The sequence below is a fragment of the Marmota monax genome, unplaced genomic scaffold (genome assembly GCF_021218885.2).
Source record: "Marmota monax isolate L192 unplaced genomic scaffold, Marmota_monax_Labrador192_F-V1.1 WCK01_AAM20220418_F8-fsc00008, whole genome shotgun sequence".
Classification (NCBI taxonomy): domain Eukaryota; kingdom Metazoa; phylum Chordata; class Mammalia; order Rodentia; family Sciuridae; genus Marmota; species Marmota monax.
In genome coordinates, this window is record NW_026694432.1 from 29,162,068 (window position 1) to 29,177,957 (window position 15,890).

General features: G+C 52.7%; 1 protein-coding gene across 5 annotated transcripts in view; it reads right to left on the reverse strand.

The window, feature by feature from the left end:
* Positions 1-15,890, reverse strand: part of Kazn (kazrin, periplakin interacting protein) — a 954,456-nt gene that overhangs the window by 115,921 nt on the left and 822,645 nt on the right. For 2 of the 5 annotated variants that reach the window (XM_046469030.2, XM_046469039.1), the window contains exon 1: positions 5,738-5,960. The exons of the other annotated variants lie outside the window; for them this stretch is intronic. In XM_046469030.2, coding sequence (XP_046324986.1) covers positions 5,738-5,945 — 208 coding nt within the window. In that variant the 5' untranslated portion in view covers positions 5,946-5,960. Of the gene's footprint in view, positions 1-5,737; positions 5,961-15,890 lie in introns of those variants that run through there. 5 annotated transcript variants of the gene reach the window in all.

A 15,890-nucleotide genomic window follows, 5' to 3' on the forward strand; every position in this document is an offset into this window, starting at 1 on the left:
GCCTGCGTCTCCTGCTCGTTCCTGGACGGCGGGCCCCATCCCTGCTGAGGTTTCTGACTCAGAGATCAGCGTCTCAGGTGCCCACGTGGTCAGGGGATGGGGACACCAGGAGGGGCCTCCCACTTGGGCAAGCGTGGATTCTGGCTGGGCAGGGGGCAGAGATGGAGCCCCTTGGAGGCACAGAATCGGGGAATAGCTCCCCAGCGGTGCTCACTGCCACCCACCCCCGGAGGACTGGAAGATCTCTCTCTCTCTCTCTCTCACACACACACACACACACACACACACACACACACACATAAAACCCATGACTGCAGGGTCTCAGCCTCTGCTCTGGGCCCTGCCGCACCCCCAGGGAATCATCAGCTACTGAGGAAACCACAGGGAAGAGTGTCCCGTGGAAGGCAGCCTGGAACAGCCACATGTACTACTTCCTGCTTCCTGCCTAACATCTTTGGTGGGTTCCTCTGCAAGGTGGGGCAGATGCCAGTCCTCTCACGGGAACGCGGAGTCCATGCAAACCCGCGCCGCCCAGTGCTCTCTGGCCCCCAAACGCCCTCAGTAAATGACTCTTCATCCTTAACACACTCTTTCCTGCCTGGGCACACAGGACTTCACAGCTCAGGGCCCACAGGTGAGGCCGCCCAGCAAGGGGCGGGGCAGGCCTAGGAGCCTGCTGCAGCCCTGTTTTCGCTTCTCTCCAAGCCCCCAGGGAAAACTTCCTGAAGCTTCCATACAAGGGGCTGAACACACTCAGCTGCCTGCCACAGACTCACAGCCCAAGCCAGCGGGGAGCCTGCGCCGCCTGCCAAACCCAGGCACCAACCAAGGCCAAGCACCTGTGGATCAGCTGCCAGGTGCCAGGTGCTGGGTGCTCCTGATACGGTCCCCAAAACCCGGCAGGTAGAACAACACGATGGCCACACCACACCCACCAGCTACTGACTCCTCAGTCGGGCGCAGCGTCCCCAGATCAGGGCCGGGACATCAGGCAGGACTCGCCTACCTGTCACACCCCTCGGGCAGGGAATTTCTTCCAAATTTGGGGCTGCTGCAGCTCCTGACGGGCTGGCACCATTGGGCAGGAGCTTCGAGGAGTCGCCACAAGCTGCGTCCTCGGGCTGGCCTCTCTGGAAGGCGACCAAGCAGCAGACCAGAGAAAGCGTGAGGTCGCCCCCTTCGCGGAGGCCGGCACATGGGGTGCAGAGCGGGGTGCCCTTGGGAACTGGAGGCGATCCTGACTGCTCCCCTCCCTGGCAGGTGCTCATCTGGCACACGCGGCAGCTGGCGCATTTAGAGAGAGTGAATCCATTAAAATAACTACACACGCGTGTGCAAACCCCCGCACCAGCCTACCCCGGCCTGCCGCTCCTCTCCTGAGTGTTTACAGCCCTGAGTGACTCAAGGCAAACAGGATTCCCGAGGCGACCTTGGTGGCTTTAATGATGCGCTGGGCGCCCTTATCTGCAGGGTGAAACCCGTCCACAGGGCTCCCCTGCCTTTCCGCATGGCGGGCCCTGAGTGCTGTTTGCCTTGGGCCGGTCACACTGGGGCTCTCCTCCAGGATGACTGGGAAATCGACCCGTCAACTCAACTGGACACGCCCCAGGAGCGCCTTGGAGAGCGACTGATGCCTCAGGGGCTAAGTCAGCAGCAGTCCTCAGAGTCACCTGGTGGGTCAAATCCCAGGATCTTAAACTTCAAAAGTTGACATCCAGACATCATAGGCTTGACACACACCGTTAAGTTCTCTGGACTCTGGATCAACGGGGACTCCACCTCCTCCCTCAGTATCAGGCCCTCTGGTTGCCAAGGATGCTAATCAGACTCCTGTCCAATCTCCAATAGCTCCCAAGTGGGTAAATAGGATCCCCGTTGGATAAAAAGGTAAACGGAGGCTTGGGAAGTTAAATAACTTGCTTGGGATCACACAGCCAGGGCCACGCAGAACTGAGGGGTTCCAACAAGCGTGTCTGATTCCCAAACTGGTGCCTGGTCCCCAGCTGATGTGCCACCTGCCCTGGCAATAGGACAAAGTTTAGTCTCTCACCCGGAGCCACAACACGGGGTGCAGGTGGCTGCACGGGTTAGGACTCTCTCCAGAAACCAATCTGAGCATCGGTTTTCAGTCCTGATTCTCAGGACAACCAAGCCCCCAGTGACCTCCGCCCAGCCCTGCAAGCTGAGGGACACCGACAGTCAACCCCCAGTAAGTCATAGTAGGTGGCTTCCTAGAAGCTTCCCCCAGTCCGCAGTGTGGAAAGCCCTCCTGCTGAAATTGCTAAGGTCCAAAGATCCAAAGATAAGCAAATGTTGGTGTTACTCAAAGCAAGGAATGTCAGCAAGAGGTCAGTCTTGTTTTTCAAAAGATAAAAAAGTTAAAGTAGAATACACTTCCTTAAGAACAACATGGGGTCCTTCCACGTGGCTTGGAAGTCTGCAATCTCGGGTAAATTCCTGGCTGTGTGACCTTGGGCAAGTCCCTCAGCTTTTCTGAGCACCGGTTTCCTTACCTGTGGATGGGCTCAGCAACCAGGCCTGCCCCCTGGGAAGACTAATTAAAGACAAGCATCTTGTTTAGTTACTACCATGACTGGCTCTGGAGCTGGTATGCAAAGATCTACAAGCACCCTGGAGTCCCCTCCTCCACGGATTTTATGTAGGGGGAGGGGCAAGAAGCAATAGACACAAATGATGACAATATAATGATATGTACTGCAAAGGTGACCAGGTTCAGATGCTTCCAAAGTGGACAGATAAAGCGTCTGCCTGGTCTACAAAGATACTAATTCCTCATCACCTTTTAAAAAAGGTCCCAGTAGCTGATGGCAACACCCTCTTGCCTTGGGGACTCAGTGCCCAGAGGCCTCCCTCAATGGGTCATCTCTCTGGGCCCCGCCCTGCTTCAATCCCCAATAACCCCTGCGCCCATCCTGCCCATCCTTCCGACCCCTCCCAGCTTGATTCCCCTCCGGGCACTCATAGTCCCGGGCAGTCCCCTTGCACATTTGCCTACTGGAAATCTCCTCCCACAGAATCAAAGCTCCATGGAAACAGGGCTGCAGTGGTGTCTGCTGCCATGTTTCTGGCAGCTGTGACAGTGCCTGGCCAGGAGCAATGCCCGGGAAATGTGACTGCTCGAACAGCAAGTGAGAGATGAAGAGCTGGACTCCTGCTGCCACCTTAAGAACTTCCAATGAGCACCAGGGGGAGCAGGGGAGCGGGGGGGGGGGGGGGGCACTCTGGAAGGGTCTGACCCTCAGACAAGAGTTATTCCCGCTGCGCCCACAGGGAAGCTGGGTTGAAGAGTATTTCAAGGTCAAACAGAATTGGGCCACAAGCAGGTGTGCCCTGCAAGCACCCACTGTTTCTCTCCTGCTCTGGCCCTTGGCCCACCCGCCCTGGGGACCAGAGCTGTCACCATCCCAGGGTCCATAGCCCTGCTGATCTCAGGTCACCCTTCCTGGAGAGTGTGAGGGTGTCCAGGCCTCCATCCCATCACGAAGACTCAATTCCCAGACTCTCTCACCCCATGGGATACACTTCCAGTCCCTTCAACTGATCACCCCTCCAGCCTAGGTCAAAGCGCCCGAGGTTCTAGGGTGAGTCACCCAGCAGCCTGGCTGAATGTTTATTTCAGTGACAGTTTCAGCTTGCGGGGAGCCAAAGACTTCCCATTTCCCTCCCAGAGGAAAGCCCTCTTAACAATTGCTGGTTTGAGAAACCATTTCCGTGCAGGCTGCCTCTACGCCCGGCCACTGGCCGCCGCGGAAGCCCTGTGAAACTTGAGGACTTTTAAGAACCAGAGACGGGGGCTGCGGGTGTAGCTCAGCAGTGGAGGCCCAGCCAGGGCAATGCCTGGGTTCCATCCGCAGCACTGCAAGGAGAGAAAGCGCCGGAGAAAGGGGCGCAGAGCGGGTGAGTTAAGAGAAAACGCAAAAATGTATTTGAGCCACTGGTCTGAGCCTGTTTCCTGCCAGAGATGCCACCTGTAAGCTGGGCAAAGACAGCTCCAAGGGCTCTCCCCTTCGGGAACACACCAAGAGGGCTGGCAGCAAACAACCACCCCTAGACCCGAGACACAGGCTGAAGCATGTAATTAGGATATGGTTATCATAAACAAAGATGGGGCCTCTCTAGACACAAAGCAAACAGCAGCATCTCCACCCAGCCCTCTGCCACATGTTTACATAATAACAACTTCAACTGACAGAACACAAAGCCCTGGATCCCTTAAGCATTTTACATACAAGGCAAAAGCCACTCCTGACAAGGTTCAGGAGGGCAAGACCAGGTGAAGCATTGGGCCTCGGTGGTGAGCTAGGCAGGTGTCTGAAGGAAGCAATCCTTCCTCCTTAGTACTATCATTTCCACTGTACAGATGGGTAAACTGAGTCCCGGGACGATGAAGCAACTTCCTCACACTCTTCCACATGCTCACCTTTTGGAACTGTGCTGTTTTACAAACACAGGTCTTGGCCTCTAACTGCTCTGTGCAACTGGGAAGGTTGGACAAAGTAAACACCCTGCAACAGAGAGGAATGCTCTGTCCTGACCCCGGAGCATCCCCTCTCTTGAGAAGACCAACTCTGCCAACAGGAACCAGCAGGCCTTGCAGCTCTCCCTTAATGGAAAGAAGTAATTATCAGGCAAATTAGCCCCTGGCTGGTGAGCTTGCTGCCTGGAGAGGTATTCTACGGCTTTAAATTGCAACAGACAAAATCTGAAATTCCAGCGCCAAGGTTCAGGACGGTGAGAACCCGGGCAAGCTGCTCAACCTCTGTTCTCATCTGTGCCACACAGACTCACTCTCAGGGCTGCAATGAGGGTTTCTAGACACACTGCATGAGAATTCCTGGAACACAATAGGTGTTCAATAAATAATGGGAAAACATGGGCTCCCCTTCCTCTTTTTCCTGGAAACAGTATTCTGGACTTCAAATTGATGGTGACAGACCCTTCTCAGAAAAGCCCTGAGACTTCCACCTCAATTGCTTCCTATGCGCGGAGTCCAGCGGATCCAGGGGTTCCTGACCCGCCCCATCACACACACCCATTACCTAACTCTGGAAGGTTGGAGGGTGGAGACAGCTGAGGCCACAACAGGGCAGAATGGGCGCACCTACCGGGAGCATTTTAACACGAAAACGCTATTTTCCACGTGGGGCGGATTGGCCAACTACACGCCATGAGATCACTGCATTCGTCTCCGTCGCTGCAATTCCGTTCTGCATTATTCGGAGTTCAAGTAGAAAGGCAGCCAGCTCTCCGCTCCCAGCCAGGGTGAGCCCCTCGGAGGGGCGGCGGTCAGGGGGCTCTCTACGCGGGACTCCAGCGGGCTGCCAGATGGGTTACAGATGCGGCCACGGGGCCGCCCCAACTTCGCACCGGGCCAGCCCCTTTCCCACGCTCGCGCGGGGTCCAGCGGGGAGCTGGGTCTCCAGGCGCTGTGGGGTGCACGCCTCGGACGGGCGCGGCCGTGACCTCCCCCTACAGTCCGCTCGGGGAGCTCAGGATGGAGTGCCGAGGACTCCCGAGACCCCCGCCCCCCTGCTGAACAACTAACTCCACGTCCCGCGCCTTTCCCCGCCGCACCCGCCCAGCGCTCGGGGCTCGAGCGGCCAGAACTTTGCCACCAGCGGCTTCCCGATCCCGGCCCCGAGCGCCCCCGCGCGCCCGGCCCCGGCGGCTCCCGGGCCTGTGGCAGCGCCGCGCTCCCCGCCCCGCGCGCACCTACCCGGCTGGCTGCAGTCGCCATCCGCTCGAGCCGAGGGCGCCCCGGCGCTGGGCGGATCGCCCGGCCCCGCCGCGTCCGCGCACAGCTCGCAGGCTGCGGGGCCCGGAGGGCGCGCGGGCCCGGCGCCCGCCCCGCAGGAAGGCGCCGGCTCGCCCTGCGCCGCGAGCTGGCGGACGCGCTCCCAGGAGCCCGAGTCGGCCGCCCGCATGCCGCGTACACGGGGGGCGCTGCCCGTGGCGGCGCTGGGGGCTCCGACGGCCGGCGCCCGGCTCACAACCCCGGGGGCCGCCGCCGCATCGGGGGCCGCTGCGCGCCGCCCGCCCGGCCGCCCGCGCGGGACCAGGGCTCTCTGTCCGGCCGGGCGCCGGGCCGTCCGCGGCCGCCGCACGCGAGGAATCCGCCGCGGAGCCTCACGTGGGAACGACTCCCAGCCCCGCGCTCCTCCTCCCGCTCCTTCCGGGCTGGCGAGGGAGCGCTCGCCCCGCCCCCGGCCCCGCCCCCGGCCCCGCCCCGGCGCCGGGACCAGCCCCAGCGCCTCCAGGAGCCCCACCGCGGGCCAGGCCACTTGGTGCGTCCCCAGCATGCTCATTCCCAGTGAAACCCAGGGTCAGAGAGGGGGACGGCGGTGCCCGAGGGGTCAGGGGCGGCCCTAAATGAAGGTGACCAAAGGCTGCAGCTGGCTCTCTGGCGCTCCAGTGTGCAAACCATACCCTGGAGTCAGCCTCGTCAAAGAGCCAAGTCCCCAAAACTGCCCTGGAGAGGGTCGACAGAGTGACGTGGGACAGGCTGGACGTTTCCTTCTCTCCAGTCTCCTCGGTGACCTGCCATCCTTTAGGGCTGAGGGCTCGGGCCGAACCAGTGGGGGATTCAACCCTGAGAGGCTGTTATCTGGTGGGAGGCCTCAGCGTCCCCCTCTGTCAAATAGGACATCAGTCATTCCCACTCTGCCCATCCTCAGGACTACGTATGAACTCCCCAATGGGGGCAGCCCCCTGCAGGTGGGACATGGGGACAGGAGAGCCAGGAGGCCAGCCAAGACCTGTAGTAGATAGCATTCTGGAGGGTCTGAAAATCTGAACCCACCACCGGGAGTGGGTGTTCCAGTGGCTGGTGAAGCTCCTATAAAGTACTTGCAGCTCGGTTCCCTTTGATCTGGGGATTATGATCCTCTTCAGGAGGACTAATTATCTCCCCACAGCCCCGGGAGGGGAGGCAGCTCTGGTTTCCCCCTCGTAGACACAGGGGAGCCAAGCCAGGTGAGGAGTCCCACACACTGGTGGGTGCCTTGTCCTACTTCCGGGCAGCAGTAGCCGGCCCTGCCCAGGCCTGGCTCTAACCAGGGAGTCTCCCTGGCCCTGGGGGGAAGCTCTAGGTTACTGGCAAATGGCTCTTGGACAAGCTGTGGGAACCAAATTACTTTCCCCCAAGTCTGAAACCTTTATGTGTCACTTTCCTGACCGTGGGCGAGAAGGCCCAGCTCTTGCCAACCACAGTGGCCTGGCCACCAACCAGCGTGACCTCCCCAGTTTCCACACCTCCCACATCCTCCTCACCTTCCCAGTGACTGGGCAGCTGGCCCAGCTTCAGAGGTCAGAAGGCTGCCTGGGACCCCCGCACCCGCCTAACTGAAGTCCTGGGCGCCCCGGAAGGCGGACGGGCTGGCCAGCACAGTGGAAGAGAGCCACTCTCAGGTGAAACACCCTGGCCATTCTGGAAGAAGAAAACTGACCCCATCCCAAGGAATAGGAGGTGCCAGGAATCCCCAATTCCTTTGCCTTTGCTGAGATAACAGGCAAAGGGAACAAAAGATGGCCCTGAGGTTGAGAAGCTGGACACACCTCTGTCCTAGAGGCATCTGGGCCTGGAGTCGGCCTGAGATAACTTCTGAGACCCACCTGGGGGCATGAATGAGTAGCTGGGGGTGGGGAGGGGAGGGGGCTGTAGCTTGCTTCCAGGTCCGCAAAAAACACACTTCCCCCAAGTTTCTTGAAGGACAGGGCCTCCTTAGTGGACCTTCTGTTTCCCTACTGTGTGTGTGTTTGCTAGGCTGGAACCCAGGGGTGCTTAACCACCGAGACACATCTCCAGCCCTTTTAATGTTTTATTTTGAGACAGAGTCTTGCTAAGTTGCTCAAGGCCTCACTAATTTGCTGAGGCTGGCCTTGAACTTGCCATCCTCCTGCCTTAGCCTCTCTAGGCTCTGAGATCACCAGCGCGCAACAACACGCCCAGCTGTTTTTCTACTCCTGATAGAGATGTGCCCTTTCCCCAGGACAAGGGAAAGGACAGCACAAGTGTGAGTTTGTAACACTGGTTGCTTGGATTCGGCTTCAGAAACACTTTAGGGGATGGTGGGGAGCGTGGCAAATAAGGAGCCACTAGCCCCCGTCTGATGCACCAGGAATGTGGACCGAGTGTTTCCAGATGTGGTGAGTTTAGAATGTTGACACCTTGAAGTTTAAGAAGACACGTAAGGAAGAAGAGAAGGAAGAACAAGAAAGTAAACAGGTCTAGAAGGTTCTGCCTAGCCCATTGGCCACCAGTGCTCATTCCCCTCTGCAACCCTCAGAAAAATTTTGCATAAACTTCCCGGTTACGTTGCAAGTCTTCAAGCTGGTTCTCCATCCACCGCCCTGGGGAATTCCTGCTATGCTCCTTACTCAGCAAAGTTGGGCCCTGGCTCCTCTGCGCGCGCGTGCGTGCGTGTGTGTGTGTGTGTGTGTGTGTGTGTGTGTTCCCCACACTGAGGGCCAGGACATCAGGTGGTGCCCGCTCCCCCCACATTGGGCTCCCTCCCCTCTCTCCGCCCCCAGCCAGGCGCAGCCCCTCTCCCTCTCAGGCTTCTGGCAGCAGAGGCTGCGCTCTCCAGTCTACCAGGAAACCACCTGCCCTGGGTGGGGAGGCATTTCTCCCAGGAGGTGTGTTCTGGGACAAGGACACTCTGGCCCTGAAGACACTCCTGTTTAGTTCTACAACAGAAGACCCAGGAGCCAAGAGCTGACAGCCCGTTTCCTGCTCTGAGCGGCCCCTGCAGGTCCCACAGCAAGAGAACTGCAGGCCAGCTTCTGGACATTGGAACTGTGAAGTCACGCGGGGCCTGTGCTACAAGGGGCCTCCACTTGGGCTTGACACCTTGCTGTCCTGACTGTTCTTCAAAAAAAAAAAAACTAGGGCCTCACACTTCATAGTGCATTGGCACCCAGAGACCCTTCCAGACCCTTCTAGAAGGCTTGCTGCGAGTGGATGCTGGAGACGCTGGGCCTGGGTTTGGTTCACTGTGACCTTCCCCGGGGCAGCAGGAAAGGAGGCTTTAGAGGTCAGGGAAGGCAGCAGGAACCTCCCCATCCAGTCCATCTGGCGACCCCTTTTAAGAGCAGAGGGAGTTGGGGGAGGGGTGGGAGGAGGGACAGTGCAGCCTGGGGGCAGGGTGTGGGGGCGGCTCTGGCTCTAGGCTCCCAGGCTGGAAGGTGTCCCTCTGACCCTGACCCTGGCTGACAGTGTGCCACCAAGGAAAACACAAAGGACCTGGGGACACCGGGGTCAATGCAGTTCCATTCACAGTGCCCTGGGTTCCCAGGGGAACTTCCTTCAGATCACAGCAGAAAAACTACAAGATCTTCTTAAGGACCAACCCTAAGACGCATTGTACTCAGAAACCTTATATTTGGCATCTGCTTGGTTTTGGATACTTGAGCCTATTGGAATTTTTCAGTACTTTTTTTCCTAGTTGGGTATTTTTCTGTAGTCTCTTGAAGACATGTGACTACTCGCTCCAAACCCCTCTGGAGGGCCCACAGGTGTCTGACACTCATGTGAACTCTCAGCGAGACTTCCCAGGGGGCCGGGCGCCAGGGTGCAAGCCTGTAATCCCAGCTGCTCATGGAGGCTGAGGCAGGAGAATCGCAAGTTCAAAGCCAGCGTCAGCAAAAGCAAGTTGCTAAGTAACTCAGTGAGACCCTGTCTCTAAATAAAATACAGAAAGGGGGGCGGGGGGGTGCTGAGGAAGTTGCTCAGTGGTTAAGCACCCCTGGGTTCAATCCTTGGTACCAAAAAGACTTCCCGGAGGTCTGGAGACCTCAGCTGCCATAACCAGTTCCCCCAGCCCCCAAGCTGTGTGTGACTGTGGGTAAGGTGCTTTGGGTCTCCAGGTGGTCTCACTGGCAAAGGTGAAATGAAGGGCCGACTTAGCAGCCACCAAGGGCCCTCCTAGTTCTTCCCAAGGCACCTGAGTTGATCTTTTGTCCTTCTTCCTTTTGGTGGTTGCGTGGGTACTTTTGCATGTGTGGTGAGGAGTAAAGGGCACGGGTTACTTACTGCTGCGTAACAAATCGCCCCAAAGCTTAGTGGCTTCACACAGCACGTTTGGACTGCCTCACATTTTCTATGGGTTGGAATCCGAAGCAGCTTAGCGGGGTGTGTCCGACCCAGGGCTCTCCCAGGCTGCTCTCAACTCCAGGCTGAGCTGGGCAGGAGCTACTCCCAAACTTGCTCATATATGGCAAGATTCGGTTCCCCCAGGTCTTGGACAGAGAAGCTCAGTTCCTCATTGGCTCTGGGATCTTGGCTCCGAGAACGCGTGAGAGCCGTGTGTGCAAGGTGGAAGCCACGGCGTCTCTGTACCCTCATCTTGGAAATGACATCCCACCACCTTTTCCCCATTCTTTTGATCAGAAGTGTGACATGAAGCCCTGCCCACAGTCAAGGGGAGGAGATCTAATGGGGGTGTGCATGCCTGGAGGTGGGGATCACCAGGGGCCATCCCAGAGATTGAGGACACAGCTTCTGGGGGCAGAGAGAACAAGACTCAAGTCCCAGCTCTGACCCTCCCATTATCAGAGCAGATGATCTGGGGGCATGATCTCGGCACATGATTCACTGCTGGAAGCCTCAGGTTCCCCGTCTGAAAAACAGACGAGATCCTGGTAACTGCTTCTTGGGTTGAGGTTTCAGAGAGGCGAGGCACATGTCCGGCTCTGCACTTCGCCCGGCATAGGGCAAAACCTCAAAAACTGGACGGAGGGACATTCCTAGAGGGGGCTGAAGGCACACGCCCATGGCTTCTGAGCCAGACAGCAGTCCTGTGACCTCCACAGGAATCTGCAGGCGGCCATCCACTCCTAGGGACTCCAAAGAGGCTGCCAAGCCCTTTGGCAAACTCTGGGCTGCCTTTGTGGCCAAGGCCACCAGTGGGGACAGTGCTGATCTCTTCTTCCCTCTGTCATCCCAGTAGGACTCTGGGGCCCAGGTGCAGCTGGGAGGATTAGAGTGGGCTATTCCCCCCAAACCTCCTTAGACCTTTGTCCTCGGGGGTGGAGGATTTTACCCGAGATCTACTCTGCCATCTGTGCCGGCGAGGTTGGAGACTTTTATGGACCTGCCACGGGCTCACCAATACCCTTTGACTGTGTTCTCAGGGCCCCAAATGACCTGGCAGAGATCCTGGTCTCCTCCAGGGGCTTCCAAAGAGGCTGCACTTAGCCCAGTCCTCGGGCAGAATGGGACATGAAAGCATTTTCACAGAGCACAGCTGGTCCCCAAGCCTGGCCTCAGCTCAGACTGCTTGGGACACAAGTTAGATCTTTTTTCTTTTTTTTTTTTTTTGTCCTTTTTAGTGAAACTGGGGATTGAACCCAGAGGTGCTCTTGGTCTGAGTCACACCCCCATCCCTTTTTATTTTTATTTTTTACTGTGAGACAGGGTCTCCCTAAGTTGTCCAGGCTGGCCTCCAAATTTCCATCCTCCGGAGTCTCTGGGATTTCAAGCATGCACCACGGCACCTAGCTCAAGTTAGATCTAATCTAACAAAAAGATAAAGTCCTTCCTTATCCAGGGGCCACATCTAACCTTTATCTTCTAAGCCCCCTTTTGTAGAAATCACTTTAAGCAGGAAGATTTCTGCAGGCAGTTAAAATGTTGCAGCTCATTCAGAATAAGAACAATAACGGCAAAGATGCTACAATTTATAATAATAATAGCAGCCCTGGCAAATATTGACCGAGCACTATCACCAGGCCCTGGTCTAAGAATTGTGCCTATTTATTCTGGTCTGCATCTGGAATGTCTGTCTCCCAAGTTTCAGGTGTGGACGGCCTGGTCCCCAGCTGAGGGTGCTACTGGGAGGTGGAGGAAGCTGTAGGAGGTGGAACCCCCTTGGGGGAAGTAGGTAATTGGGGCTGTGCCCTGAAGGGGATTCTGGGACACTGGCCCTTTTCCCCCACCCCCCCTGCTTCACAACTGACGTGGCAGGGGCAGCTTCTCTCCACCATGTGCTCCTCTCCATGACATTCTGTTTTGCCACAGGCCACAAGACAATGGAGCCACGACACCTCTGAAACTGAGAGCCAGAATAAACCTTTCCTCCTTATAAGTTGAATTTCTCGGGTATTTTGTCACGGCAACAGAAAGCTGATGAACACACTGTTCATTTAATCCTCCCAACAAGCCCAAGGGATAAGTGTACCCTTATTATCATCTCCATTTGCAGACAAGGAAACAGACATAGGGAGGTTGAATCTATGTCTATGTATGCAACGGGTGTCATTTATTAAGTACTCACATCACCCCAGGGTGATGTGAGTACTGTGCTTTTCAGCTCAACCCTCAGCCACCCTGTCCCGGATGTGAACCCTGAGGTCGAGGGAGACTAAAGGACTCATCAAAGGTGATGTGGCCAGTAAATGCAGGGTCTGAGTCTAACTCTCAGAAGTGAGGTTTCCTGCCAACTGCCTCCCACATCAGCGCTCGGAAGAGTGTTCACCTGCCCAGAGAAGAATGGTCAGCTCCTTCCTCCTGCTGGGGACTCGGGAAACCTGCAGCCACCCTCAGTACATGGGCCCTTTGCTGCCCCCAGTGGTCACTGGTGGAACTCCCCTTTCCAGGGGAGCCAGGGCTTGGCTCTGGGGAAGTGCCTTCCAGGTGACCCTCATCTGTCAGACTCTCTGAGTCCACTTCCTGCGTGTGACTTAAGAGACACAGAGGGCCATGGCCCTGCAAGGACCCAAGAGGGAGCTGTCTTCTGAGCCTTTCTTCCACTGTGCCTGGCACGCTGCTGTGTACTTCTTACTTAAATGTTGCCAATTAATACGTGGAGATAGGGCCATTATTTTTAAGGATTATTAATAATATGAGATAATGATATGGGTGCAGTGGTGCATGCATGTAATTCTAGTGGCTCGAGAGGTGAGGTAGGAAGATTGCAAGTTCAAAGCCAGCTTCTGCTGGGAGCCATTAGCCAAGTAAGTATGACAATTTCCTTGCCAGCGTACCCCATGTTACAGTGACATTGAATGTACTTAACCTTGCTCAAGGACCAAGGCAGATTAGGGTGTTCCCGGTTTTAAGATAATCTTGTTTAGGGCGTTCCCAGTTTAGGTTCCAGGTTTAAGGTTTAAGATTATTCCTGCTGGGAATAGGGCGTATCCTGCTGCCTGAGTTCCCCTTGAGTTCTCACGGGATTCAGACAGTATATTTTGGAGATAGAAGCCCAGTGGAGGTGGATTTGGGCAGAGAACGTGGATTTGGGAAGAGAACGTGGATTTCCCCAGAACGTGATTGTAGACGGCTGGTGTGAGTTCGGGAATAAAGAGTTGCTGTTTGAATCTACAAGCTGTGTGGTGGCTCGTGATTGTGTGCCCAGCCAGACTGCGGCATTTGTGCCCAGCCAGACTGTGGCATTTGGCGGCCCGTACGGGGAACTTCTGAAGCTTGGAGGTAAGTGAAATTGCTCGCCCTGAGGAAGAGCGAAAGAATGGGTGACCAACTCAAAAAACAATGTGTTATTGTTTTGATTTATTTTGTTTTTATTTCAAGTTGCCTGTTCCTAGAACTTTCTCAGGCAAACTGGGGAAAATGGTTGACTCAAGGTTTGAAGTTGTTCGCCTCCGAGGAAGAGAAATTGTTAGAGGAAGGAGGCACCCCAGTAAGACCAAGAACAGTTAAGGCATATGTTGATAAAATACAAAAATGTAGCAAATGGCTTTTTAAAGATGAGTTATTAAGTATATTAATGAGACCATCATGGTATCCTGTAGAAGGATTTTTCTTCAAGAAAGAGATGGCTAGTTCTGTTTGCTACACTTGTCTAAGATCTTGGTTTTTACAGACATCTGATTAATTTACAAAGCTAAAGTGTTAAAATATCAACCACTAAATATGAAATCAAGTACTCTTTACTTATTAAGTTCCATAAGGTAATATATTTAAACATTATGTGTGTTTTCATAAATTGGTAAATGGAAAAAGGTTTAATATTGCTTTGTGTCTGTGTCTTTGCTAAAACAAGGTTACTAAGAGTTAAGATTCTATCATGTGTAATTTATATACAAAGAGTATAAGAAGTTTCAGTTGGGTTTCAATTATAGTATTATAGTATCATAAAAAACATGAAAGTCTTTCATCTTATTAAAGTGGAGTAATTTGTCTAAATCAGAAATTTTATAAGAGTTGTTTCAAAATGTGAATTTATAAAAAGGGTTAACGGTTAAAAAAGAGATAGAAAAAGATTCAAGATGTGGAAATATATTTTAATATAAAAGGTTAAAGGAAAAAGAAATGTTTCTAGATGAGATAATCTCTGTGTGGTAAAGTAAAAAGTTGTAAAATGCCATTTAAAAAGATTTTGAGGAAACTAGACTTACTTTAAAAGCTTGAGAAAGGAAGAAAGAAGAAAAAGGTATTTGTACATGGCAGATTGAGACAAAGCTTCTCAATGGAGTTAAAAAAAAAAGCCTTTGGTTGAAGGGCAGCCATGTAAACTAACATTGAAGCGATTTAAACAAAATCTAAGCCTCGTTTAAAAGAGTGAAGCTGTAGGTGGTGAAAAAGTACATTTAAAAGTACAGTATAGATGATAATTAAAAGGCTTTAAAAGGTTAAATTGAAGGTGGTTAAAATGCCTTCATGATGGAGGAAAGAAGTTTAATCTTAAAGGCATTACTTTAAAAAAATGGGAAGATAATAGGATAAAAGATATTTAGATAAAGAAGATTAAAAATTTGAAGTGAAAAACTTTAAAGACAGAAGTATAGAAAGTTAAAAAGAAAAAAAAAGATAAAGAAGATGTAGAAAGATTAAAAAATGTAGGAAGACAAGAATTTTAAACCCACAAAATAGAAAGAAATAAAAAACTAGGAGGAAAATAAGCAACTAAGGGTAAATATACAAACCTTAGAAAAAAAACTAGAAGATAGAAATAAGATAGAAAATGGTTGAAAATGTCAAGTAAGGTATTTCAGATAGAAAATGCAAAAAGCTAAGACAACTATTAGATACAGACATATACTTATTAAAGCAAAAAGAGGGAATTGGAAGGGGGTATATATCCCCCAAAGATAAACTTAAAATAACGCTTTTTACTCTAAACTTTTTAAATTTGGATTCATCAGGACTTAGTGCTGCGGAAAGGCATATGTATCCAAAAAATGTACATAAGCCTAAAGTACTTTGGAAAGATATTCTAACAGGACAATGGAAAGGTCCTGACCCAGTGATTGTCTGGAGTCGGGGGTCTGTTTGTGTTTTTCCACAGGGAGAACAGCAGCCCATTTGGATTCCAGAGAGATTAACTAAAACAGTTTCTACAGATCGAAAAGAAGATGATTTGACTCAAATCCATAACAGCTGATATCCAGAACTCCAGCTTGGCCATTCTTACATCTGCGACAGTGATTAACCAGGATGCTTTTTTCAATAGCTATTTTATTATTGCATTTTTCTACATCATAAGGTTCTATTTTTATTTTTTGAGCTCATACAAACCTAGGTTAATGTTTTTCTGATCAGTTTTATTTTTTGACTGTGGAGTTTTTAAACATTGCAATGGAGATTTCACCCAGGTAAAGCTACAAGGCCTTTACTATTTTCTTATGTGTTGTACGTTTGTGTACACTCTTGTGTTTTGTGTTGTATGTCTGTATGTGCGTATGTCCATATTTCTTATATGAGGAGCGCTCATGAAAAAATGGATCCGAATTATTATTATTTTTTTATTCACGTGATTTAAATGGTTTAATTTAAATTATGTAAACAGCTGTTAAGGATTGTTTTTAAAGGTGGTTAACAGATCTGTTTGTTTACTAATTTAAATTAGGTAAAAAGCTGTTAAGGATTGTTTTTAAAGTAGGTTAACAGATCTGTTTGTTTACTTTCACCTTTC